The sequence below is a fragment of the Panthera onca genome, chromosome B2, assembly GCF_046562875.1.
Source record: "Panthera onca isolate mPanOnc1 chromosome B2, mPanOnc1 haplotype 2, whole genome shotgun sequence".
Lineage (NCBI taxonomy): Eukaryota > Metazoa > Chordata > Mammalia > Carnivora > Felidae > Panthera > Panthera onca.
Window position 1 is genome coordinate 18,713,969 of NC_138343.1, and position 26,244 is coordinate 18,740,212.

At 38.3% G+C, this 26,244-nt stretch overlaps 1 protein-coding gene across 1 annotated transcript in view; it reads left to right on the plus strand.

The window, feature by feature from the left end:
• LOC132667882 (uncharacterized) overlaps positions 1 to 26,244 on the plus strand; it is a 182,431-nt gene that overhangs the window by 66,168 nt on the left and 90,019 nt on the right. The window contains 2 exon segments of the mRNA XM_078447612.2: positions 9,040 to 9,122; positions 20,112 to 20,236. Of these exon segments, the coding sequence (XP_078303738.2) occupies positions 9,040 to 9,122; positions 20,112 to 20,236 (208 nt within the window).

The window sequence follows — 26,244 nt, forward strand, 5'->3', positions numbered from 1 at the left end:
AAAAGTTTAACTTGGGGCGGCCTGGGTGGCTCAGTCGGTTAAGTGTCCGACTTTGGTTTGAGCCCCACATCAGGCTCTGTGCTGCCAGCTCAGAGCCTGGAGCCTGCTTCGGATTCTGTGTCTCCCTCTCTCTTTGCCCCTCCTCTGCACGTGTTTTGTCTCTCTCTCTCTCTCCTTCAAAAATAAATAAACATTAAAAAAATTTTAAAAAGAAGTTTAACTTGAAGACGAAAGGACAGAAAAACAGAAACCATGGAAATGCTACACAAGAGAAAGCTGATGTGGCCCCATTAATATCTCATATGAGAAATCTAAGAGTAGACTTGGAGACGAATATAAAAGGGACAATTTACCAGGGAGATATAACAATCCTAAATGTGTGCCGAATGACAGAGATGAAACAGCCTTGGAACATCCTGAAACCATAAAATTTCTCAAAGAATATACAGGAGGTGAATTGTTTGATGTTAGTCTTGATGACTGTTTTTGGATTTGGTACCAAAAGCAAAGGAAATAAGCAAAACAAGTAAACAAAACAGAAACAAACAAGTGGGATTACATTGAACTAAATAAGCTTCTACACAACAAAGGTAACCACCAATGAAATGAAATGAAGATAATCTACCAAATGCGAGAACGATTTGCAAATCATATATTTGATAGAGGAATATATCCAAAATATATGAATAACTTATACAAGTCGATAACAAAAAAAAAAAATCATGGAAGCTGATTAAGAAATGGGCAGAGGATCTGAATAGACATTTTCCAAGGAAGATATATGGATGACCAGCAGGTAAGATGCAAAGATGCTCAATATCACTCATCATCAGAGAAATGCAAAGAGATGAAAAAGAAATCAGGAAGGATATACAAGATCTGAATGACACTACCAACCAGCCTGATTCAATTGATTTTACAAAACACTTTACCTAAAAACAGCAAAATACACCTTCTTTTCGAGGAAACAGAAGGCACGATAGATCATATATTGGGTAATAAATTAGATCCTAATATAGTTTAAAGACTTGAATAGTACAGCATACATTTCTCTGGCTTAATAGAGAAATGTTCAATGTTTCCTTTTATAAATCAGGAACGAGGCAAGGATGTCGAGTCTCATCACTTTATATCCTAGAAGTCATAGCCAGGGCAACAAAACTTTTAGAAGAAAACATAGGAGAAATCTTCATAATCTTGGCAGTTTTCTTAGACAGGAGACAGAAATGACTTACTTTAAAAGAAAAATAAATGATCCATTGGATTTCAACAAAATTACACTTTTTCTAAGCAAGTTGCCATTGGGAAAAATAAAAAGGCAAGTTACAAAATGAGGGAAACCAATTACAGTACATGTATCTAAAAAATGGTTTGTACCCAGACGATATAGAGAACTTTTACATTCACTAATAAGAAGAAAATAACGTACTTTTAAAAAATTATACTTAGAAGTTTCAGAAAAGAATAGATGAAATATCCAGTTAGTTTATATCACCTAAGAATCTTTAGTCATCAGGAAATGCAAGTTAAAACCATGTGTTACCACTTCACGATTACTAATATGCTAAAATATATAAAAAAGAAACTACCAAGCGTTAATGGTGACTTGGAGGAAACTTTCATACTTTGCTGGTGTGGTACAACCACTTTGGAAAACTGACAGTTTTTTGTTAAAGGAAATAAACACCTACAAAAGACCCAGTGATTCCACTGCTATTACCAAATAAAAATGAAAAGATGTCCACAAAGAGATTTCAGCATGAATGTTCATAGAAACCTGGTCACAACAGTCAAAACTTTGTAACATCCAAATATCTATTAATAGATGAATTAATAAATAAATTGCAGTACAATCATAAGAAGGATGGTTACTCATAATAAAAAAGTGATGAGTATCAAAATATTGTTCTGGGTAAAAGAAGTCTGAGACAAAAGAGTAGATACTGTATCATTCCATATGTATGAATATTAAACATAATTCTAATCTATAATGGTAGAAATCAGATAAGTGGTCGCCAGGAGTGAGCGAGTGAGTGTGAGTGTGTGTGTGTGTGTGTGTGTGTGTGTGTGTGTGTGCGTGTGTGTTGGCGATGGAAGGATTGACGGCAAAGGACATGGGGGGATTTGGGGAGGTGATGCTAAATGCATTATATTTTACTTGTGGTGGGAATAAATGGGTGCATATGTTTGTCAATTGAATATGTATATTTTATTGGATATAAATTATCACCCGGCACTTTGATTTTAAAAATAACAAGACTGGATTCAGCGATTGTGGATTTAGCCAGGGAAGATACAGAGTGTGTGGTCGCAAAGCTGCCAGTAACATCATCATCTGATTCAAGTGTTAACAGGTGCAGGAATAAGGGGGTCCTCGCCTTCTACCACAAACGTAGCAGGTGGAGTTAGCGTATGAGGTGGGTACCTGTATGAAGGGAGTCTGTGGTGATCCAATATTCCTCCTTTGATCTTATTACCACTCCTGCCTCCAGTCTGAAATCACTGGTTCATATGCCTAGTTGGGCTAGTAACAAAAAAATGTTTTCAACATCTTTTAAAGGCTTCACCCAGCCTACAGTTTACTTCAGACTGGCCCTAAATATTGAGAAGTGCAGGCAGAACTTGAATATATCCTTTTCTAGTTTTGAGTATTATGCTTCTACCCCTTCTCTCCATCTTGTGAATTGTGGTTATTGAGTCCTTTGTGATCTAACCAGGAACAGGACAGAGCTGAAGGCAGAGAAGGGCTTATTTCTTTGGTGTTGTCAAATGGCAGAAACTGTTAGGTTTTTAAAACATGTCCTATTCTCTCATGGGACACTTTTATGCTTTCTTTAGACATACACTTCCATATCTTTCCCTTTGCCAGGGGTCTCTCACTTTGCACTTTTTTTTTTATCGCTCCCTTATTAGACCAGACACTGTGTGGTGCACTTCTAACTTTGGACTTTTTGCCTATGCCTACACTCTGGAGAAAGTAATCATAATTGAATAGGGTAGCACATACAGTAAGGAAGGAAATACCAAGATAAACGAATATCATCCTATGCTAATCAGCAACACAAAGAAAAGGAAAGGAGGGAGTAGAAAAGTAAAATGAATAAAAAAGAAATAAAATAAAACATATAATATTTTAATAATGTGATAATTTCCCCATTAAAAGATCCTGTCTAAGTGAATTAGAAAGAAAGCCCCAACTATACAGTACTTACAGTAAACAAGCATAACATAGTTAAAGAAATGTTGAACACCTATGGATGAACTGATACCAGAAAATTCAAACAAAAATAAAGCTGTCCCAGGAAACAATGTCCATATCAGGAAAGTTGACATTTGAGGTTTAAACAGGTCTAAACAGTAAAAGAACATTTTATAATGATAAAAGGTATCATTTATGAAAAAGATATACTATGACACAATTTATATGCATCAAATAACACAACAGCTGAGAATAAAATGTAACCTAATCTTGTTAGGTTTTGTATCTATGACAGACATATGTGAAATACAATAATAGAGGCCACTGTCTCTTATCATCATAGAATAATGTTATGAATTAATAATTCAGAGGTGATCTACTGGTGGCAAGGATTTAGAAAAATAGATTTTCTTATAAATTGCTATGGAAATATATACATATATGTATATATATACATATATATATATGCTTATATATTTACATATGTAAATACATATGCAGGCTTTTGGAAAGCAATCTGACAACATCTATTAGCATTTAAAATATGAGCACTCATTGACCCAGCAATCTCACCTTGGAAACCCATCCACAGGAATAAAAGCACTAGTAATGGATTTTACTGTCACATTCTTTTTGCTAAGAATATAAAAATAAAGGCACCTGGGTGGCTCAGACAGCTGAGCGTCCAACTCTTGATTTCGGCTCAGGTCATGATCTTAGGGTCATGGGACTGAGTCCTGCTTCAGGCTCTACATTGAGCGTGGAGCCTGCTTTCAATTCTCTCTCTCTTTCTGCCCCTCCCCCATTCACACACACACACTCTCTCTCTCTCTTAAATAAATAAATAAATAAAATATCAAAATGAAGAAAAATGAATGTCATCAGTAGGGAATGGTTAAATAAGTCAAGCGACATCTGCAGTGTTAATATATTATGCAGCCATCGAATATAATAAATTAGAGCTGTAATAATTGAAGAGAATTCCATCAGATACTGTTGAGAAAGGGTATAGGCAGGTATATACAATATATAAAATGCTTTTTGTGTAACGATGAATATCACCTCTATCAATGTGTTGTCCCTGTGTTCACATATGTGTGTGCATGTATAGATCTGGTTAAATGAGCACAGAGAGGATAAAACGTGTTATGTGGAGCGGGTGGGATGGAAAGGTGTTAGGGGACTGTGGATGGAAGATATAAAGGAGGATCAAGGGGAAAAGTTCATTTAAAAAATTTTTTAACGTTTATTCACTTTTCGAGAGACAGAGACAGAGTGTGAGCAGGGCAGGGGGCAGAGAGAGAGAGAGAGAGAGAGAGACAGGAAGACACAGAATCGGAAGCAGGCTCCAGGCTCCGAGCTGTCAGCACAGAGCCCGACGGGGGCCTTGAAGTCACAAACTGTGAGATCATGACCTGAGCTGAAGTCAGACACTTAACCGACTGAGCCACCCAGGCACCCCGGGAAAAATTCATTTTAAGTAACATACTGTTAGACGTGTATTTTATGACTCATAGAGATGACCATGATTTCTTATTATATGAAAAAAAAAAAAACACTTGTGGACAAAAGTATATGGCATGATTCTGTTTCAGTTAAAACTCACCACTTCTCTGTGTATCTGTCCGTCTATCGATTTGCTTATACATTTGCATTTGGGAAAGTGATGAAACATATGGCTGAAAAGAGGAAGGAATGGCTATAAAATCTTCTTAACAAGGTAGAAGACAGTGGCAAATGATTAGCTGTGAGTCACAGTAGGGAAGGAAAAGTCATGGAGGAGATTTTGAGTCTGGGTGGCTTAGCGAAGTGGTGAAAGGAAATAGGAAACAAAGGGAAGGAGTCCTTTGAGAGAAATGATTTTTGGTTTTGTTTGTATGTCTAACCCTGGGGTGGAAGGAGGACTCCCTAGTGTCACCATTGTTTACCCGAATGGCAGTGAGGGAGTATGAAAGACAATCATGCCAGAACCTCACGAGTTCCTTATTTACTTACAGTTTGTTTCTATGCACTTCATTTGACTATATAGTGTGGAAAAAATTTGTAAGCTTATAAGCAAAAAGAGAAGCAATAAAGCAAAACATTGATACTCATGATTATATAAGATTGAAAACCACCTCATACGCGCGCACGTGCACACACACACACACACACACACACACACACACCTGTCAAAGAAATTAGCAGGCAAACTACGAACAGAAAAAATATTTGAACCAGTGTGCCAGGCAAAGATAAATATGATATGGAAAGATAAAAATTCTAAAGAAAATGTTAAATACTCCAGCTGAAAAAAAATGAAGGAATAGTACATTACAACACAAAAGACATACATGCTCAACAAGCATAAAATAATTCACATTTTTTTTTTTAGAATTAGAAATTGCAAATTAAAATAACAATGAGGGGTGCCTGGGTGGCTCTGTCGGTTAAGCATCCGACTTTGGCTCAGGTCATGATCTCATGGTTTGTGAGTTCCATCCCCGCGTGGGGCTCTGTGCTGACAGCTCAGAGCCTGGAGCCTGCTTCCGATTCTGTGTCTCCCTCTTTCTCTGCCCCCTCCCCTGCTTGTGCTCTGTGTCTATTTCTCTCAAAAATAAATAAATATTAAAAAAACTATAAAAAATAAAATAAAATAAAATAACAACGAAATGTTATTATTTTGTCTACCAAGTAGGCAAAACTGAAAAATATGGTGGGAGTCCGTTTTGGCAAGCATGTGAGTAAATTGGACACTCTCATCCATTGCTGGCTGCAGTTAGAATATTGATAGTTCTTACTGTGAATCCTGTGTTTGATTTAGTATTCCTGATCTTAGATACTCACCTGTGAAAATAAGCACAGAGAAGTGTAAAGATTTTTTGTGAAATGTGTTCAATATGATGTGAATATACAACCAAGGGGTGGTTGGCTTAAGTGAAAAAAAAAATGATATACTGCTGCGGAGCGATTAAAAATCAGGCTTGAAAGAATATTTAATAACAAGAAACAATGTAAGTATAAAAAAGGATGAGAATGGTATATACACGATGATCATAATCTTATAAAAATTATATTATGTACGTATTTATAAAATGTATAACATTTGTTACATAAGGTGTACAATTACATGAAATGTACATTGATGATTATTAATGTATACGTATTTACTATATACGTCTTTACAAATAGGAAGGTAGGTTATAGAGCAAAAAACATTTTACATAAAAACAAAGGAATTGTTTAATTAAGACTTTTAGAAGACTGTCTCTTTGGTAGGGACTTTATCACCTGGACACACACAGTATTACTACATTTTAACATACAGCAATACAAATTCCGTTACATCAGAAATTGTTCCCGGTTGGCAGAATTTTTAAGATGGTTTCCCAAAAATGTCCAAGGATTCATCCCCAGAAGCTGATCATCAGGAGGGAGACGACCTGGGTGAACCGAATCTAATTACACGAACCTTTAAAGGACAGAACTTTCTCAGGTGGGTAAGCAGAAGAGGAAGCCGAAGGAGAAGCTGGAGACATTCAAAGCATCAGGATGCATCCTGCGGTTGTTGGCTCAGAGGAAACTGCGAGGAACGCGTGAGAAGGAAAAAAAAACAACTCTACCAGCAACCAGCAAGCTCACAACAGGATCCCAAGACCCAGATGAGAACTGCAGCCCTGCCTGATAACATTGATTTTGACCTGGTAAGATTTGAAGAAGCAGAACCAGCTGGGCCGTGCTATGCTCGGATTTCTGACCTGCAAAAGATGTAAGCGAATATATGAATAGTAAGTCGCGAAGTTGTGGAAATGTGTTCCAGCAGCAATAAAAAATGCATGTATTGTTCAATGTTTAAAAAAGTGTAGAGGTAGAAAATGGGGTGCGGTTCTCCCACAAGGTGTGAAGCAAGGGGTAAATGCGTGGGCTTTGAGAACAAATAGAATTGGACCTAGATTTCAGACTTTTTACTGGCTAGCTGTCTGATTTGTGCAAGTTCTTTGATCTGAGTCTCAGTTTCCAAGTCTGTAACACTTTTGTGTGAGTGAGTGTGTGTGTGTGTGTGTGTGTGTGTGTGTGTGGTGTGTCTGTGGTAAACATCATAATATATATGAAGCTCTTCAAAAATGCTAAAAGTTTATTCTATTATTTCATATTTTTATATTCCACCCACTAACTGTGCACTGAGAATTTAGATTATAAGCCTTTGAAAGTAATGATGTATTTGGGACAGGTGGCTGGCTCAGTCATTTGAGGGTCTGATCCTCAGTGGCACCTCATATCATGATCTCAAGGTGGTGGGATTGAGCCTGGTATCGGGCTCCACACTGAGCTTGGAGCCTGCTTAAGACTCTCTCTCTCTCTCTCTCTCTCTCTCTCTCTCTCTCTCTCATTCTCTCTCCCCCTCTGCCCTTCCCCCCTCAAATAAAAAATATAATTAGAAAATAAAATAACAATATATTTAAAGTGTGAAACCATTTCCTTGCTTTCTGTCTTTCTTATCTCGATTTTGACCACACCAACCACACTATCAATGAATTCTGTTTAGATACAAAATAAGGAAGCTCTTTTAAAGGTTTACATGACCCTCATCTCAACAGACTAAAGTGCCAGGCTTCTGACACAAGGGGCCCTTAACCATTTGACTCTCCCTGAAGAAGGATATTTTTTGGTATCTGCCTTCAGTTTAGCATTGTGTACTGGGAGCAGAGTCAGAAAATACAATAAAAACTTGCTGCTCAAAAATGCATGAGCCACAAAGACCTTGACTGGGGAGAAGAGGCCGGCTGGGTCATCTTTAGGGAGAAGAAAGTTTTTTTTAAAGCATGCAGACACGGAGATGATGTCCAAAAATATTTGCACTATGGAAATCTCCTTAAAAAAATGTCCACAAGGGCAATTCCAAAGGCCAGGATGAAAATATTTAGTCCCTGGAATGGGAGAGGAGGACAAGCAGTAATCCTTTGGCTGCTTATGGTGTATGATGCGTGCATACTCAAAAAAAGTTGTTGGGTCAACCTTATGGGAATGATCGGTAATTTAAGAAATAGTCTCCAACTCACACTCTTTCAGATCCTGTGTTAAACACTGCAGAAGAAACAAGATGAACGAGGCACATTGTCTGCAGAGAGTTTTATTGTTGTTGTCGTTGTTGTTACTTTGGTTTGTTTGCGAAGAATTATGGTTCTGGAGCAGTAGTTCTCAACTGGTGATGTCTTGCTCCCCAGGAGGCATTCGGCAACGCCTGGAGACATTTTTGGTTGCAGCAAGTGGGGGAGGGGTGGAGGGGTGGAAGGTACTGCCGGCAGCCAGTGGGGTAGAGGCCAGAAATGCTGCTAAACAGTTTAGAAAACACGGGGCAGCCCCCATAACGAAGAATGATCCAATCCAAAATGTCAACAGTGCTGAGGTTGAGAAACTCCAGGATAAGTCACGCATCACATGAGAAAGTTAGCTCAGGTGGCAAATCCTGGGTACAGACAGGAACAGAACTTTTTAGCCTCAAGGTTTTATATTAGAACACTGGTATGAGGTGCAGAGGAGTGTCTTTGAAAACTCGATCCCAGAAAAACTAGCTGATAATGGAGAATCCTACCCGGATGTGGGTAGGAAAGCGGATCAGACTGCTGCTTGTAAATTGCATCCCCCGTGGGGTGGCCACTGGTAGAGTTCTACTTGAGGTTCATACATCAACTGCATTAAAATTGGGAGGATAGAACATCTTAGAGCCTCCTTACAGTTCTTGGATTTATCCCCATTTGTCGGGCTTTACATACATTCTTAGATTACAGTAGTATAAGCTTACATGGCCTCTGAAGTGAAAATCTGTGATACATTTTCCCACCTTTTGTTTTTAACCCTAGGAAGCATTTCTAATAAATTTGGTCCCTGCCCTACGGACTGTGATCTCAATCTCTTAAAAGAAGACTGTGAATTACACAAGAAGGTAAGATGAAAGCCGTAGAGTTGGCTTTGGAAAGACCATGAAAACAGCAGCCCCTGATTATTAACTATGATTTCTTAAAATATATTTACAGGTAGAAAGTAATTTGGTCTTCAAAGCAGGGTTTGAAGTGTGGGACATGCTAAAGCAGCTGACGTTTGTGAAATCAGTAATGCCAATAAATTTTTATTACATCCGAATCAGACTTCTTTAAGCTGTTGAAGACTTTAGTTAATCAGTCTACAAGACTCTTTCCAGCTCTGGCAGGGTGATTAGAAAACGTGCTGATTGTACTGCGTTTTATTTGGCCAGATCAAGGCTGCCATGAAGTCTGTTCAGAAACTGTCTTGATGCATTTATATAAATTACGTAGCCTGGGTTTTCTAATGTTGATGAAATGAATTTTACCAGCGTCACTGAATCCAGTTTTTAGATAATCAGCCGTTTTCAAAGTCCATATCTGCATACAGCAAGTGACTTTGGGTTTTAAGTATTCAGACAACTTGGCCCCGGCTAGGAAATGGAAATGAAGAGATTGTCCTCCAACCCTGCCTTTTCCCATATGAATTACTTGCATCATCTTAATTTTCCACTTTCCTGACTAAATAGATATAGGTCTATAGAATCAACTTTCTGCCTTACTCTCAAGACTGACTTTAAAGTCAGTTTTCATTTCTAAATAGTGGACCACCATCTAACCAAATGAATGGCTAAGTTTTTAATGTTTAGATGAATACCACAACATTCACAACTGCTATTGTTTTTTTAAAATTTTATTTTACTTTTTCCTTATTTATTTTTTTAAGTTTATTTGAGAAAGAGAGAGAAAGAGAAAGAGAGAGAGAGAGAGAGAGAGGAGAGAGAGAGAGGAAGGGGCAGAAAGATAGAATCCCAAGAAGGCTTAGCCCTGTCAGTGCAGAGCCTGATGCGGGGCTCAAACTCATGAACTGTGAGATCATGACCTGAGCCGAAATCAAGAGTTGGAGGCTTAAATGACTGAGCCACCCAGGCACCCCTAAATTTTATTTTGGAGACAGAAGAGAGAGAGAGAGAGCACAAGCTGGGGAGAGGGGCAAAGGGAGAGAGAGAGAATTTTAAACAGGCTCCACACAGTGCAGGGCCCGATGAGCCAGATGGGGGCTTGATCCCACGACCCTGAAGTCAAGAGTCAGACACTCAACTGACTGAACCATCCAGGCGCCCCAACAATCACTATTGTTTCTATCACAGTCTATATTTTAAAAGGAAGCTTAGGAATCAAAAATTTAGTGAAATTTGTAACGATGACATTTGAACTGAAGTATTTACTGAGTGCTTGCAAATTACTGGGTTCCAGGAAATGTTCTCAGTCCTCTGGATGGAAGGGCTCATCTTGTTCTCACAACAAACTAATGGGATAGATGCTACCATTATCACCATTTTCCCTGTTTTATAGGTGAGGCAAATAAGGAGATGGAGTGAATTAGCCTAAATAACATTGCCAATAAGTGCACAGCTTTGAATCCAGACTGTTTCTGGCATCCATATTTGTATCCATCATGAAATAATACTTCAGAAAATTTGTGAAATTTTTTCTCCTTTCAGCCAGGTATACATGTTCTACTTCTGGGGTCTCATACCTTAATTGAAAGCCTGGAATAAGGAAACGAAGGACAATTTCCTAGGAAGGAAAAAAGCTCATGTCCTTTTACACATATTACATATTAGGTACTATTACACATTTGTATGTACACTTTTTGGAAAGATCAAAAAAGGATATGCCCATGAGGCTTCTAGGATATTGTGGATCAAATATTAGTCTCTTAAGTATTTTTGTGAATTTTCATACTACTTACTGAATTTAAACCTTGGGATTAGAAGAAAGGCTGAAATAGACGAGGTGAGAAAGATTACAATCATCCAGAAAACCTGAAGCTCGTCTGTATATTTTCTGAGTTTGCATGTTCAATTAAGGAATTTTTTTTCATCTTATTTTTAATATTATATTCCAAAATTTGTGAGTCAATTGCTTGGGATATTATGCTCTTCCCTGGGGTCAGGCACTTTGAGAAGGTGTCTTAACTGAATTGCTTTAGGAAGGAGTTTGTTCTTGTCGGGAATATGTCTAAGTGAAGTCAGTGCTGTGAAATGACAGAGCCAGATACACACGGGCCACCCAGAAACAAGTGATCGAGTGATGTGGACAAGGGCGATTAAACCTCCTACTAAACCTAAATCTAAAACTCCCTACTCCAAGTTAAGTGTTTTCCTTTTTTTCTCATCTCGGCATGGTTATTAAAGATTAATTTAGATCTTCAACTGACGTTAAAGATCCAACCTAGGCAATTTACCGGGTGGCTGTGGGCCAATGAGGTTCATGTTCAACTTCACGTGGGAAACATCGGTTTTCCAAATACCACGTGCCCAGAAAACAATCAGAATTTGTGGTCTCAAGTGGCCAGAAATGTTAGTTGTCCTCCGGGGGCGGGGGGGGGGGGGGTTGGGGAGGAAGAACCTAGGGGGTTGGTTACTCAATTTAGAGTTTTCTCGAGATAAATTCTACCCACCCAAGGATAGCTTATTTCTCCCTGGGCATTGCTAATGGAAAGCCTGTCTTGAAAAATTCTCTGGTCATCCCAAAAGGTGCCCTCCTCAATACCCATCACCCACCCTCCCCTCCCTCCCACCCCCCATCAACCCTCAGTTTGTTCTCAGTTTTTAACAGTCTCTTATGCTTTGGCTCTCTCCCACTCTAACCTCTTTTTTTTTTTTCTTCCCCTCCCCCATGGGTCTCTGTTAAGTTTCTCAGGATCCACATAAGAGTGAAACCATATGGTATCTGTCTTTCTCTGTATGGCTTATTTCACTTAGTATCACACTCTCCAGTTCCATCCACGTTGCTACAAAAGGCCAGATTTCATTCTTTCTCATTGCCACGTAGTATTCCATTGTGTATATAAACCACAATTTCTTTATCCATTCATCAGTTGATGGACATTTAGGCTCTTTCCATAATTTGGCTATTGTTGAGAATGCCGCTAGAAACATTGGGGTACAAGTGCCCCTATACATCAGTACTCCTGTATCCCTTGGATAAATTCCTAGCAGTGCTATTGCTGGGTCATAGGGTAGGTCTATTTTTAATTTTCTGAGGAACCTCCACACTGCTTTCCAGAGCGGCTGCACCAATTTGCATTCCCACCAACAGTGCAAGAGGGTTCCCGTTTCTCCACATCCTCTCCAGCATCTATAGTCTCCTGATTTGTTCATTTTGGCCACTCTGACTGGCGTGAGGTGATATCTGAGTGTGGTTTTGATTTGTATTTCCCTGATGAGGAGCGACGTTGAACTGGGTGTTGTATGGAAACCAATTTGACAATAAATTTCATATATTAAAAAAATTAAATAAATAAATAAATAAAAAGCTTGAAACTCAAAAAAAAAAAAAAAAGAAAAATTCTCTGGTACACACAGCAGATATGAATTAAAGAAAGAGGAAAGAGTATTCTTGATGGATGGCCTCAGGATTTAGGCTGGTTTAATTTGGAGCTATGATTTTTCCTTTTGGATGGTAATAACAGCAAAGACGGAGTTGAACATGATGTCACGTTTATTTGCTTTGATATTTCAGATGCACCTGGTGTTTGTTGTTGTTATCTCTGACTTGCAATTCTGTGATCTTATTAACACAAGCCTCTTAGCAGAGTACCTGCACCCCAAATCTTCCTCCACTGCCTTCTTAAAAAAAAATGATACACCTCATGGGGCAGGCATTAAAGCATCCACCAGTGCTCACTTCTGATCTTCCCAGGGCAGTTCAAAAGCATTTTGTAATCCTCAGGATTCAGCCTTTTATTCACTACTTCCTCTTTCTAAGACTCTGTCTTTTGATGAAACAATCCCCTCGCTCTTCATCTGGCCAGATGGGAGTGCTCCCTGGAGTCGCGCACAAAGACCCCGTAAAGAGTCTGGGGGAGAAAAAGCTGCCGCTAAGTGGAGCTTAATTGTGCTAGAACCGTAATGCCTTTCCAAGCACCGGTGCTGCTGGCCTGTGAGTCGCAAGCTCCCTTTCTCCACACACAGGCTTAACCACCTCTCGGGCTCCATCATGGCCACCTTCTCCACCAGCTGATCAGGCCATGGACGGAATTATGGCTAAGGGGCAAAACCTCTGAACCACAAGATAGTGACCCTGGGCTTTGCTTCCTATCGTGTAACAACTTAATGAGCTTATCATGTCATGAACTGGCCAACTTTGAGATTTAATATAAATCTTCCTGTAACATTTTCAAGTTAACTGCTTCATAGAAATGCTATAATAAATGCCAAAGAAAGGACGTGAAGTGTCCCATTGATCACCTGTGCTATGTAGTGCATTGTGCCAGATGCTACTTATGTCCTTAATAATCGAAAGCATTTTAAATGCTATCCTCCCCACGCCCAGAGGAATTTTATGGATATTATCTCAAGAATCCTGTGCTCTATGTAGGACAAATATTATCTCTGTTTCTCAGATTAAAAATCTTAAACTCGCGAACTCTAGATAATCTAAGTTTCCAAACAAGTGAGAAGACTTGAATGTGGGTCTCCTTGACCATCACTCGCCAACCCTTTGCACTATGCTACGCACTTGAATTTTTCAAAATTCTTTAAAACACTCTTGGCTATCATTTTGTGTTGTGTTTGAAAGAATGTTCATTTGCTGCTTCCTAAACAATGTTGGATTTGAGTGACAATCCCCACAAACCAAATATTTAGTTCTTGAACTTGAAAATCATATTCTGAATTTCAGTAATTTATGTTTCAATATTTGCTGTTGATTTGTGATGGATTAGGGTGTGGGTAGCCATACACAAAATACATAACATGTGATGTTTCAGAACAAATTTTCATCAGTGATGTCTTATGATGTCTTACAGTATAGACATTGCTATTGGAATGTCTAAAGACATTGCTGTTGGAATAATTTTTTTTTTTTTTAGTGATGATGTTCTTTGGCTTCAGGGTACATACAGGATCTATTTTCTGTCTTTTCAATGTTGATGATATGCTAATTAAAGCATTATTTCTCCGGTATAGATTCAAGATATAAATCTGTGGTTGGTGGATGGTTTTGATTCCTCTGTATAAGTAGGCTCACACATCCTGGTACTTACCTGGGGACTTCCCTGCACACACTTACCTACTTTTTGGATTCAAAACTCTTATTTATTTGTGTTTTTGTTCCTTTTGCGCTTCATTTCTTTGGACATAAACTAATTTCCACAACTTTATATCTTCTAAAATACTGATTTGAAGGAATTTTTAGCACATTAACTTAGATTTCTTTGTTTGTTTTAAATAGGATCCATGCCCAGGGTGGAGTCCAATTCTGGGCTTGAAATCACGACCCTAAAATCAAGACCTGAGCTCAGATCAAGAGTGGGAAGCTTAATTGACTGAGCCATCCAGCCCCCTCGCCAACATAGTTATCCTTTAAAAGAAATCCAAGGGCTCCTGGGTGGCTCAGTCAGTTCAGCATCTGACTCTTGATTTTGGGTCAGGTCATGATCTTGGGGTTCTGAAACTGAGCCCTGCATCAGGCTCTGTGCTGACAGCATGGAGCCTGCTTGGTATTCTCTCTCTCCCTCTCTCTCTGCCTCTCCATCTCTCAAAATAAATAAATACACATTAAAAAATACTGTTACTGACACAGGAATTACAGAGGCTGAGAAAGATGAAGAGGACCACAGTGATTGACTGACTTTCAGGGGCTTTATTTCTTCTTTAAAAAAAAAAATTTGTTGAGGTATAATTGACATAGTATATTATAATAAGTTTCACAACATAGTGATTTGAAATCCGTTTATGTTACAAAATGGCTACCACAACAAGTCTAGTCCCCATCTGTCACCATACGAAATTGATACAGTATTGACTATATTCCAACTGCTGTACATTAAATCCCTACAACTTATTTATTTTATACCTGAAGTTTGTACTTTTTAATCCCTTCAGCTATTTCACTCTTCCACCCCTACCACTGGCAACCAACAATCTGTTTTCTGTATCTATGAGTCTGGGTTTTGTTTTGCTGGATTCAACATATAAGTGAAACCAATGCAATATCTGTCTTTCTCTGTCTGACTTATTTTACTAAACATAATACCATCAGGATCCATCTATGTCGTTGTCAGTGGCAATGATTTCATTCTTTTTATGGGTGAGTAATAGTCCATTGTATACACATGTACACTGCATCTTCTTTATTCATTCACCCATTGATGGACACTTAGGTTGTTTCCATATTTTTGCTAATGTAAATAATGCTACAACAAACATAGGGGTAAATATCTTTTCAAATTGGTGTTTTTGCTTTCTTCAGATAGAGACCCAGTAGTGCAATTGGTGGATTATATGATAGCTCTATTTTTATTTTTTTAAGTTTATTTATTTTTGAGAGAGAGAGACAGAGAGAGAGAGAACAGAGGAGGGGCAGAGAGAGGGAGAGAGAAAGAATCCCAAGTAGGTTCTGTGCTGACAGCACGGAGATTTGAACCCACGAACTGCAAGATCATGGCCTGAGCCAAAATCAACAATCAGTCATGCAACTGACTGAGCCACCCAGACACCCCAAGATGGCTCCATTTTTTTATTCTTTGAGGGAGCTTTATATTGTTTTGTATAGTGGCTGCACCAGTTTACGTTCCCACCAGCAACGAATGAGGGGTTTCCTTTCTTCACATCCTGCCAATACCTTTTGTTTCTTGATTTTTTTAATAAAGTTGTTCTGACAGCTGTGTGGTAGTATCTCCTTGTGATGAATTTCCCTGATTATGAGTGACGTTGAGCATCTTTCCATTATTTGTTATCCATCTGTATGTTTTCTTTGTGAAAACATCTATTCAGATCTGCTGCCCATCTTTTAATTGAATTTTTGTCCTTGTTATTGAGTTATACAAATTGTTTTTATACTTTGGATATTAATCCCTTACCACATATGTAATTTACAAATATCTTCTCCCATTTAGTAGGTTGCTTTTTCATTTTGTTGATCGTTTCCTTCTCTGTGCAGAAACATTTTTAGTTTGATGTGGTGTCATTTGCTTATTTTGCTTCTGTTTCCCTTGCCTTTAGAGTCAGATCCAAAAAGAGAAAAAATTGTTAAGAACACTGTCAAGGCACCTATCACCTATATTTTCTTCTAGAAATTTTATGCTTTCTGGTCTAGCATTCAAGTTTTTACTCCACTTTGAGTTAATTTTTGCATGGTGTAAGAAAGTGGTCCAGTTTCAATCTTTTGCAGGTAGCTCTTCAGTTTTTGCAACACCATTTATTAAAGAGATCATTCTTTCCTCATTGCATATTCTTGTCTCTTTTGTTGTAAATTAACTGACCACATATGTGTGGGTTTATTTCTGGGTTATTTTGTTCTATTGATCTATATGTCTGTTGTTATGGCAATACCATACTGCTTTAATTACTATAGCTTTGTAGTATAGTTTGAAATCAGGGAGAATGATACCTCTGGTTTTGTTCTTCTTTCCCCAGATTGTTTTGGCTGTCTGGGGTTTTTGTGATTACATACAAATTTTAGAATTATTTGTTCTAGTTGTGTGAAAAATGTCATTGGAATTTTAATAAAATTTGCACTGAATCTATAAATTGTTTTGGGTAGTATGGGCATTTTAACAATATTAAATCTTCCAATCCATATGTATGGAATATCTTTCCATTTGTGTCATTTTCAATTTTTTTCATCAATGACTTATAGTTTATACTGTATGAGCAGTACGTCGATCTCTCTCTCTGTCTTTTCACCCCATTAGTCCATTTACATTTAAAGTAATTATTGACATGTATGTATTTATTGCTATTCTGTTCATTATTTTCTGGATGTTTTTGTAGTTACTCTGTGTTCTTTTCTTCTTTTTCTCAGTTTCCTTGTTGTTTGATAATTTTCTTTAGTGTTATGTTCAGATTCCTTTGTTCTTCTCTTTTGTGTTTTTACTGTAAGTTTTTACTTTGTTGTTACCATGACAGTCACATTATTACCTTAGGTATGTGACAGTCAATTTTGTTGATAGCAGCTTAAATTTGAACACATTCCCAAACTCTACATTTTTACTGGTTGCTTCTCAACATTTTATATTTTTGTTGTCACTTTTAATATATTTTTATTTTATATATTTCTGAACTAATTTATTGTAGTTTTAGTTAATTTTACTACTTTTGACTTTTAATCTTAGTAGCGTTATAAGTGATTAATCTCTTACCTTTATTATATATTTACCTTTTCCAGTGACATTTTTACTGTCGTATACTTTCTTATTCTTAAGTAGTGCTATGTCTTTTCAGTTTAAAGAAATCCCTTTAACACTTCCTGCAAGGTCAATTTAGTGGAGATAAAGTACTTTAGCTTTTGCTTATCTGAAAAACTCTTTATCTCTTCTTCAAACCTGAATGATAACATTGCTGGGTAGCATATACTTGGTTGGAATTTTTTTTTTTTTTTTGAGTTCTTTGAATACGTCATGCCCTCCCTTCTAAGCTTACAAAATTTTTGCTGAGAAATATTCTTATAGCTTTGTGGAGTTACCCTTGTAAATAACAATCTGGTTTTCTTTTGCTGCTTGTAAGATTCTCTTTTTATCTTTAACTCTGGACATTTTAATTATAATGTGTCTTGGTGTGGTTCTCTTTGGATTCATTTTATTTGGAAATTTTGGGATACTTGGATCTGTTACCCTCCTTAGGTTAGGCAAGTTTTTGGCTATTGTTTCTTTACTTAAGTTTTCTGCCCCTCTTCTTTCTCTCCCCTCCTTCTGGGACCCCTATATTGTGAATATTCTGCTTCATGTTGTCTCAGAGATCCCTTAATTATCCCCATTAAAAAAATTCTTTTATTTTCTTTTTGCTGCTCCATCCAGGTGAGTTCCATTGCTTTCTCTTCCAGCTTTTTGACCCATTCTTTTACTTCATCCAGTCTGCTGTTAAATATATTTTTCAGTTCAGTTCAATATTCTTTATCTCTGTGAGTTTTGTTTAGTACTGTATTGTTTCCTCTCATCGTTGAAGTACTCACTGTGTTCATCCTTTCTTCTCCAGAATTCAGTGAGCATCTTTATGACTATTACCTTAAATTTTTTATCAGGTGAATTACTTATCTCTGTGTTATTAAGGTCTTTTTCTGAGGTTTTTTTCTTGTTATTTTGTTTGGAACACATTTCTCTGGTTTTTTTTTTTGCTTGATTCTCTGTTTGTATCTACGTATTAGGTAAAACAGCTACTTCTCTCAGTCTTGAAGGAGTGCCTTGATGTAGGTGATTGTCTTTCTCATTAAACCTTGCCCTAGCTTGTGGTTGTCTCTAGACAGCTGCTTTTAAAATATGCAAGAATGTACAGTCCTTTGGGTCCACAATTATAATCTCTGTTGACCTCCAGACCAGGAGATCTGGAGGTGTGCCCTGGGCAACAGCTGCAAAAAATCAGGGCCCCAGACAACTGTATAACTAGTTTTTGGGAATTCTTATCAAGATGTAGTGATGCCACAAAGGTGGGCAAGAATGGTCTCCATGCTTATTTTCCCTGGGAGTGCCTCCTTAGCCTTGCTTGATAGGTGGGAAACCTGAAGCTTATCCCTCAAGCTGAAGCTCCAGACTAAGCAAATTGGACTCTTTTCACAGGAAGATCTGGGTTGTGTTTCAGCCCTCTGTGTTTCAGTGCCCTAGGGATGGTGACATGGCAGGAATAGCCATTACTTTACATTGATGGCTGTCATTACTGGATTTTGTTCTTAACGCAATCAAACCACCCAATTTCATATTAAAATAAGTAGCTTTGTTGAGCTCACTAGAGATTTGCTGATGCATCTTCTTCACCTCAGTTTCATTCTGTTTGTCCTGGTTACTGCAACCTGAGAATTCAAAGCAACATTGTAAAATTGCAAAAATATTTTAACTGCAGAGTTGTGCAAAAACTTGTATAAACTGATTTCAGGGAATTGCAGGTAGCTGGCCTTTTGCAAATGACAACTGAATATGTTTGAAAAGAGTCTAAAGCAAAAAAAAAAAAGAATTTTAATGGAACTATCTTATGAATGCAGTCATGCCTACTTTCATTTTTCCATAGACCAGTAGTTTTCAAATGAATTCTTATTTGCAGAATTTTGCAATAAAATCTTACAAAAGACTGCAATATATAAACCAATGGAAATCAAACTATTTTGAATAGTGACTAAGGGAGGAGGGGCACACAGATTAGCTGCCACTCCCCATCATGATGGGGCTCCTAAGAATGCTTGGTTGAACTACAGGACTCAGTTTCTCCAAAGGGACAGTCTGTTTGCTGGATCCATCATCATGGGTCACACAATTCTCTGAAGTTGTACTAAATTAATTGCACAGACACAGTATGGTCCTGAATTTAAATATGTTGTTGAGAGTCATTAGCTACGGAACTAAGAAGCTGTTGGTGGCAAGGCTAGAAGGAAGTAGCCTGCTGAAGCAGAGAGCAGACAAGGAGAAAGGGTCCTGGTGGCCTTTGATTCATTTGCTACCATATTCCTAAAATCCAACTGTTTCCTTCCTTCTTCTCCATGAGCTGATTGTTCCAACTTTCCTTCAAATTCCTTTTTGCTGAAAACTAGCTTAAACTGCATTTTCTTTACTTGCCACCAATAGTCTTGATTTATTACAAATACCATGACCATGGCTGTTGTTTTTATTTATTTATTTATTTATTTATTTATTTATTTATTTATTTAATTCCAGCAACATTTGTAGAGGCTGCTCCAGGGGAAATAATGCAAAAAAAATGAACATGACAGTCTTCCAGTAGAAACATGATCATTTAGTGAGAGAACGTGGAATGTAAAATAATAATTTCAATGCAAAAACCATGACTGACTATGCTTCTATATGATCAATGATTCTACAAATCATTCTGAGGAAAATGTCACTGAACCAGGTGAGCTTTCTATCTGATATCTACTAAAATACTTTATTTTTTTATTTCTTTAATTTCATGGATAAGAGAGAAAGCCTGATAAATCACTCAGTGAAGGAAAAATCAGCTGCTTGGAGAACTGGAGAACTTGAGGATTATTCAGAGGATGTATCTTACTTGGAGGAACTGGAGAAACACAGATTTTCAGTTTGGTGAGTAACTTACCCTGTCTTTCTTTTTTCAAATTGAGATTCATTGAATTAAACATGTCTTTATTCATTCCATTCTTTTATTATTCATTTATTCAACAAATATTGATTGCAGGCCTATTACAGGCTATATGATATGTTCCCTGACTTGGGAAAGCTCATAGTCCAATAAAATATATGGATGCTTAAAAACATCAATGTAATGTGATAGTGCTGTTAAAAAAAAAGGCACAAAGTGCCACATACACACATGGAGAAGCTGATGGCTAAGTTTGCTTGATAATAGAGAAGTGTTCTTAGAAAAAGTTTGAGCCAAATCTTGCGGAGAGGAATCCGTGGAGAAATGGTGACAGTTAGTTGTGCGTTGCATCAGTAGACAGAATTGAGAGGGTGGCCGGGAAGGACACGTGCTTTAACCTTAGTTTACTTAAGATTCAAGCAGATAGTTATTGCCCTCTTTACCTGGTGGTGCATATACAGGTATATCTGTCTATGCAAGCATATATAGAATAAATATTTTAAAAAGTACGTATAAGAAAGAGCAATGGAACTTCTTAGTGGTAATGATGATAGACCTTTGCATTGGCAGGATTCGTCAAGGGTCGGGGAATGAACAGCAGTAAGTGACAGCGTGATACATAGAGTAACCTAGGAAACAAGAAGAGACAGAGTTCAAAGTCATCCATTCCAAACTACTGCTTCCTTGCCCACCTCAAGATCCATGCCCTGAATGGTTTTCCCAATGGGCAATTATCTACCATATGACTGAGTTCCCAACGAGTGTTCCCTTACTCTCCCATCCTGGAACCACCATCAGGAAAACATAGTATCAGCTCAGATTTCGCTTATCCAGTCACATTTTTAATAAGTTCCACTGGTTTTAGTTGAATTTAAAAGTTGGGGTACCTGGCTTGGCTCAGTCAAAGGAACATGTGACTCTTGATCTCAAGGTTGTGAGTTTAAGCCTCACGTTGGGTGTAGAGATTACTTAAATGGATTTAGAAAACAAAAAGTTTAAATACTATCACCAGTGCTTTCCTGAAGCAGCTGAAGTGTGGTCTCCAGGCTTGTGAGTATTCTCTGAATCAAGAGATGCAAGGCTCTGCTTTAGAAACAGGAACGGGAACCAAGGAGTCCAGAAGATGGGAAATATGAATACTTCTTCTAGAAAGAAAAATAATATATAAGAAACACTGTAAGTCTAGGCTAGGGATTTGCCAGTACAGCTCCAAGGCCAAATTCTGTTCTCCATCTGTTTTTTGTTAAAAACAAAAACAAACAAACAAACAAAAGTCTACCTGGAACCAAGAAACCTGGAACCAAAAGCACCGTGACCCATAAAGTCTAGAGTATTTACTATCTAGCTCTTTACCAAAAGTTTTTCGCCCTTGCTCTACACTGGTGTAAATTATTTCTCTGTTGTTCTCTCATGACACTTACACTATTTTAAAGATATTTTTATGTTTATATTTTCACCAGGCTGGGGGTCTTTGGTGTTTTGGTTTTCTATTGCTGCATGATGAATCTCTGAAGGTTTAGTGCCTTGCATTAACAGCCATTTTATTTGTTTGCAATTCTTCGGGTTGAGAATTCAGTCAGGGTCACATTATAGAAGGCTTGTCTCTGTTCCGCCATGTCTAAGGCTTCAGCTGAGGCAGCTCAGACAGCTGGGGTCTGGTTTGAATACTTCAGTTGGGACCATGTGTCTGGGATCGTGGTTCCTGCTCTCGCCTGAGGTCCTCACTTTTCCACACTGGCCTCTCTCCACTGATGCTTGGGCTTCTTCTCAGCATGGTGCCTGGGGTTCAAGTGGCATCTTTCCAAGCAGAGAAGGTGGAAACTGCAGATTATCTCAAGGCCAAGCCGTCAAAGTTACACAGTGACTCCCACCATACCCTATTGGTTGAAGCAAGTCGCAAAGCCAGGCAGAGGGAGAATAGATTCCTCTTCTTGATGTGAGAGCAGAAAGGCGACATTGTTGGGATGGCAGACAGTGTGTGGCCATCTTTGGAAGCATAACCTACCGCATTTTGCTTCATTTATTTCTGTGTGGACAGCTCCTAGTGTCGGGCTCAACAAATATTTGTTGAACAAAAAAAACCAATTAAAGAAATGAAAGAGGGTAGCCTTTATGGATAAACCTGAGTATGAATTCCAGTTTTTCCCCTGCTTGTAGCCTTAAACAATTTACTTCACCCCTCAGACACTATTTTATCCTGTATGAAACCAGAATAATAATACCTATACTATAGGAGGCTATGGTTATAGTGAAAGTTGAAAGAAAACGTATAAAAATCTAAAATGTATTTTTCATAAAGGCAACTAATATTACTAATATTAGTAATAGTGAAATTTGAGGAAAATGTCTTTTTGAGAGGTTAACATAGAGGCCAAGATCACACAGATGATGTCTCATTTCTCACATCCATCTTCCTTTCTGTTCTTCAATACCGAGCTCATTATCACATCATGGACTTCACACTTGATGCTTCCTTTGTCTGGAATGTTCTCTCAGCTCTTAGTAGTATGGTCAGCTGTGGATGCTGCAGGCCCCAGCATCTATTTTACCTCTCTGGTGAGGCCTTTCCTTAGTGCCCCATGTAAAGAGGTACCCACCCCTCTTCTGATTATTTACTTTCTCATAACCTTGTTTTCCTCTTTTTTTCTTAAGTGTATTTATTTATTTTGAGAAAGAGAGAGAGAGAAAGAGAGAGAGAGAGAGAGAGAGAGAGAGACAATCTCAAGCAGGCTCCGCACTGTCAGCACAGAGACCAATGTGGCTCAAACCCACAAACTTTGAGATCATGACCTGACTGGAAACCACGAGTCAGAGTCTTAGCCTACTGAGCCCCTCAGGTGTCCTCTTTGTTTTCCTCTTTAAGGTACTTATCTCAGTTTAAATTAATATTTTCTAGTTATTTCATTTATTTACTTCTTTTTTTTTTTTCCACTAAACAGAAGCTGTAGGTAGGAAGGAACCCTTCTTATCTGGTCACTCCTGGGTTTTCAGGCCCTGGTTCTTGAATACCTGGTTTGTAACAGACAATCAGTAAATATTTACTGAATGGTGAATAAAAGGTGAATAAAAAGCTTCTCTCTATCTCCCAACTCCTTTGGTTGGCATATCTACTTATTTACTTTCAATCTCTCCCTTCTTTTGAAATTGCTACCATTAAAAAAAAAGTAATATGGGATAATTAACCACTATAAACATTTCTTTGTAAACCAGGATTGAGGATATGGGGGCTGCCGAGACCTCTATAAACTTGTGTTTTAAATGGTCTGAGATACAATCTGAACAATTTCCTTGATGTTTTATTAGAGCTGGTAAATCATTTATTGGGGCAGCCTTTACCTAAATCCTCTCCAAATCCCCATAAAATGCATTTAACACAGAGTACTGTACTACCCAGATTCAAAGATACATATGACATTGTGTAAGAGGTATTTGCTTCAGTGCAGCAAGATTAAATGTATGCATTTTCTTTCTCTATTTCTTATATGGCTTATCTTGCTCCCTTCCACCCTTCCTCTGTGCCTTATTTGAACATGCTGATTTGGGGAAACTTGGTAGATTGTTAGGGTTTCAGTAATTCACAGCTTCCAATTAAAAAAAAAATTAAAAAATATTTATTTATTTTTGAAAGAGAGAGATATAGAGTATGAGTGGGGGAGAGGCAGAAAGACAAGATGACACAGAATCTGAAGCAAGCTCCACATTGTCAGCACAGAGCCCAACTTGGGGCTGAAACCCACGAACCATGAGATCATGACCTGAACCAAAGTCTGATGCTTAACCAGCTGAGCCACCCAGGCTCCCCACTGCCAATTTTTCAAAAAATGTAGAGGACCTTTAGCTAGTCAAATGCAAGTTTATCTTATTTGTAGATGTATATAATTTTTTCAAGTTTATTTATTTCGAGGGGGGGTGGGACTGTGAGGAGGGAGAGAAAGAGAATCCCAAGCAGGCTCCGCATTGTCAGTGCAGAGCCTGACGCAAAGCTCATTCCCACCAACTGTGAGATCATGACCTGAGTAGAAATCAAGAGTCAGACGCTTAACCTACTGAGCCACCCACACACTTCTATAATATATATATTTTTTAGAAAGCTTCCAAATATGAGACTGTAGCATCTTCTCAACCAGAAAGCTACCGAACTAAGTTGTCTCTGAGTGTGTAAAATCGGGAGTGTTATTTCAGCACGCTGCAACCCCAGTGGGCCTGTTGTCGGCAGGGTCAGGTGATCATAGGTGAGAGTCATCTGGGCTGTTCCTGGCGGAGTTTGTGTCTCTGCCATCTTTCCTGGCCTACAAGGTCTATCCTGGAAAGAAATTTACATTTTTGAGATACAGGCTGCATGTGATGGGATGACTGTCTTTGGTCATATTTTTGATATCACTCCGTACTTCCGTTGTACATGATTTATTTTCATTGTCACTCATTGGGGTACACAGTGGTTGGCTCTGTTATTGCTCCCCTAACACCGTGCACATCTTCTTTGTGCCACTGAGCACATGGTGAGCAGGTGTTCTATAGTCTGTCTCTCTCATTAGACTAGAAGTTTAACAAATTTCACAGGGGTGGTCGTGGTAAGTCTGTCATGTTAAGTCTGTTGTGTTCTTTCTGGTCTAGCCACATGACTGATAAACTGCAAGCACTTAATAAATATCTGTTGAATTATTACATGAAAAATAAGAGTGACATCATAAATTGACATTTCCAGAAGGAAGTTCTGGCAGAAAGGCCAATGGCACAAAACTTGACTTTATATGCTCTGGGCCAATTTGTCTGTGGTGGCTGTTGTTTCTACCTGATGAGCATGTTTTTTCCCCAAGAATTCTTTCACTCACTCTCCTTTATGATAACAGTCACCCCTCCACCCACCGAAATATATGACTATATACCCCAAGGGGTCAGTCTATGATGTGTATCATGTGCCTGTGACCACTATGATTGGTTCATGGGTGGGCATGTGATCTGAACAAGGCCACCCAAGCCCTTAACCAGGATTTATATTTTGTTGCTTGGCAACAGCAATTCCTTCTCTTCTTCAAGGTCTTAAGTTGGAATGATTTAAATCTGACACTCCCCGTGGCCATGGCCATCTTTCCCTCTACCACCTCTCGTTCATTTTTGTCATTTATAGCCTGTTTGAAATCAGTAGATGTAGGAGCCTCACTGATGCTTTGTAGGTGACATATACATATACTGTTTTATACCAAAGCAAACTAGAAATTAACGTAGTGTTCAGAGATATCTAACTTCCAACTGGGAACAAGGTTCCGGAACGAGACAATCTAAAAATGTTTCCATTGCTATTCAGATACGAGTAGGTGGGTAAGTGACCAGAGAATTACATACTTTTAGAGCAGAAAGGGGTCTTGGGGATTATTCAGTTCAGCCCTGTCAGTTTATACAAGTATAAAGCCAAGACCTAGAGAAGTTAAGTGACTTGCCTTAGGTCATACAGCTAATAAATAATGGAAATGGGACTAGAACCTACTTCCTTTCCATCTTAATCCAGTCCCAATTATAAAAAAATAAGTTCTCCCTAGAACTTTGCGAGTTGTTTTATAGTTTCCTGTTTCTATCAATTGCGAGCTGCTGTGATATTCATCAACGCGTTGAATAGAAGGCGCTAATTCTGGGGAAAATGCACGTAATGGATTATTGCTAGTTTTCTTCTGCCATGGGGGTGGGGAGTAGGCAGATGCCGCCGTGTCTGTCAAAGACACATGTTACCGGCCACACAGAGTGTTTTCAGTGAGTCATTTATGTGCCTGACCTGAATGTGTTGCTCAGGGAAGGTCTGAGTTAACTGTAGACATCACAACAGGAAAGTTATTCTTTAATAAAAGTGATCCACTTTCCTTTTTTTTTTTATAACACACATGTGATTTGACATTGAAATAAAATGCAGATGCTACTTTGATTGGCGTATTCCCTATTGTGCTTTTCCAAAACACCTTCACATATGGCCTGCCTCATTCCTGAGAAATGACTTGTTGTT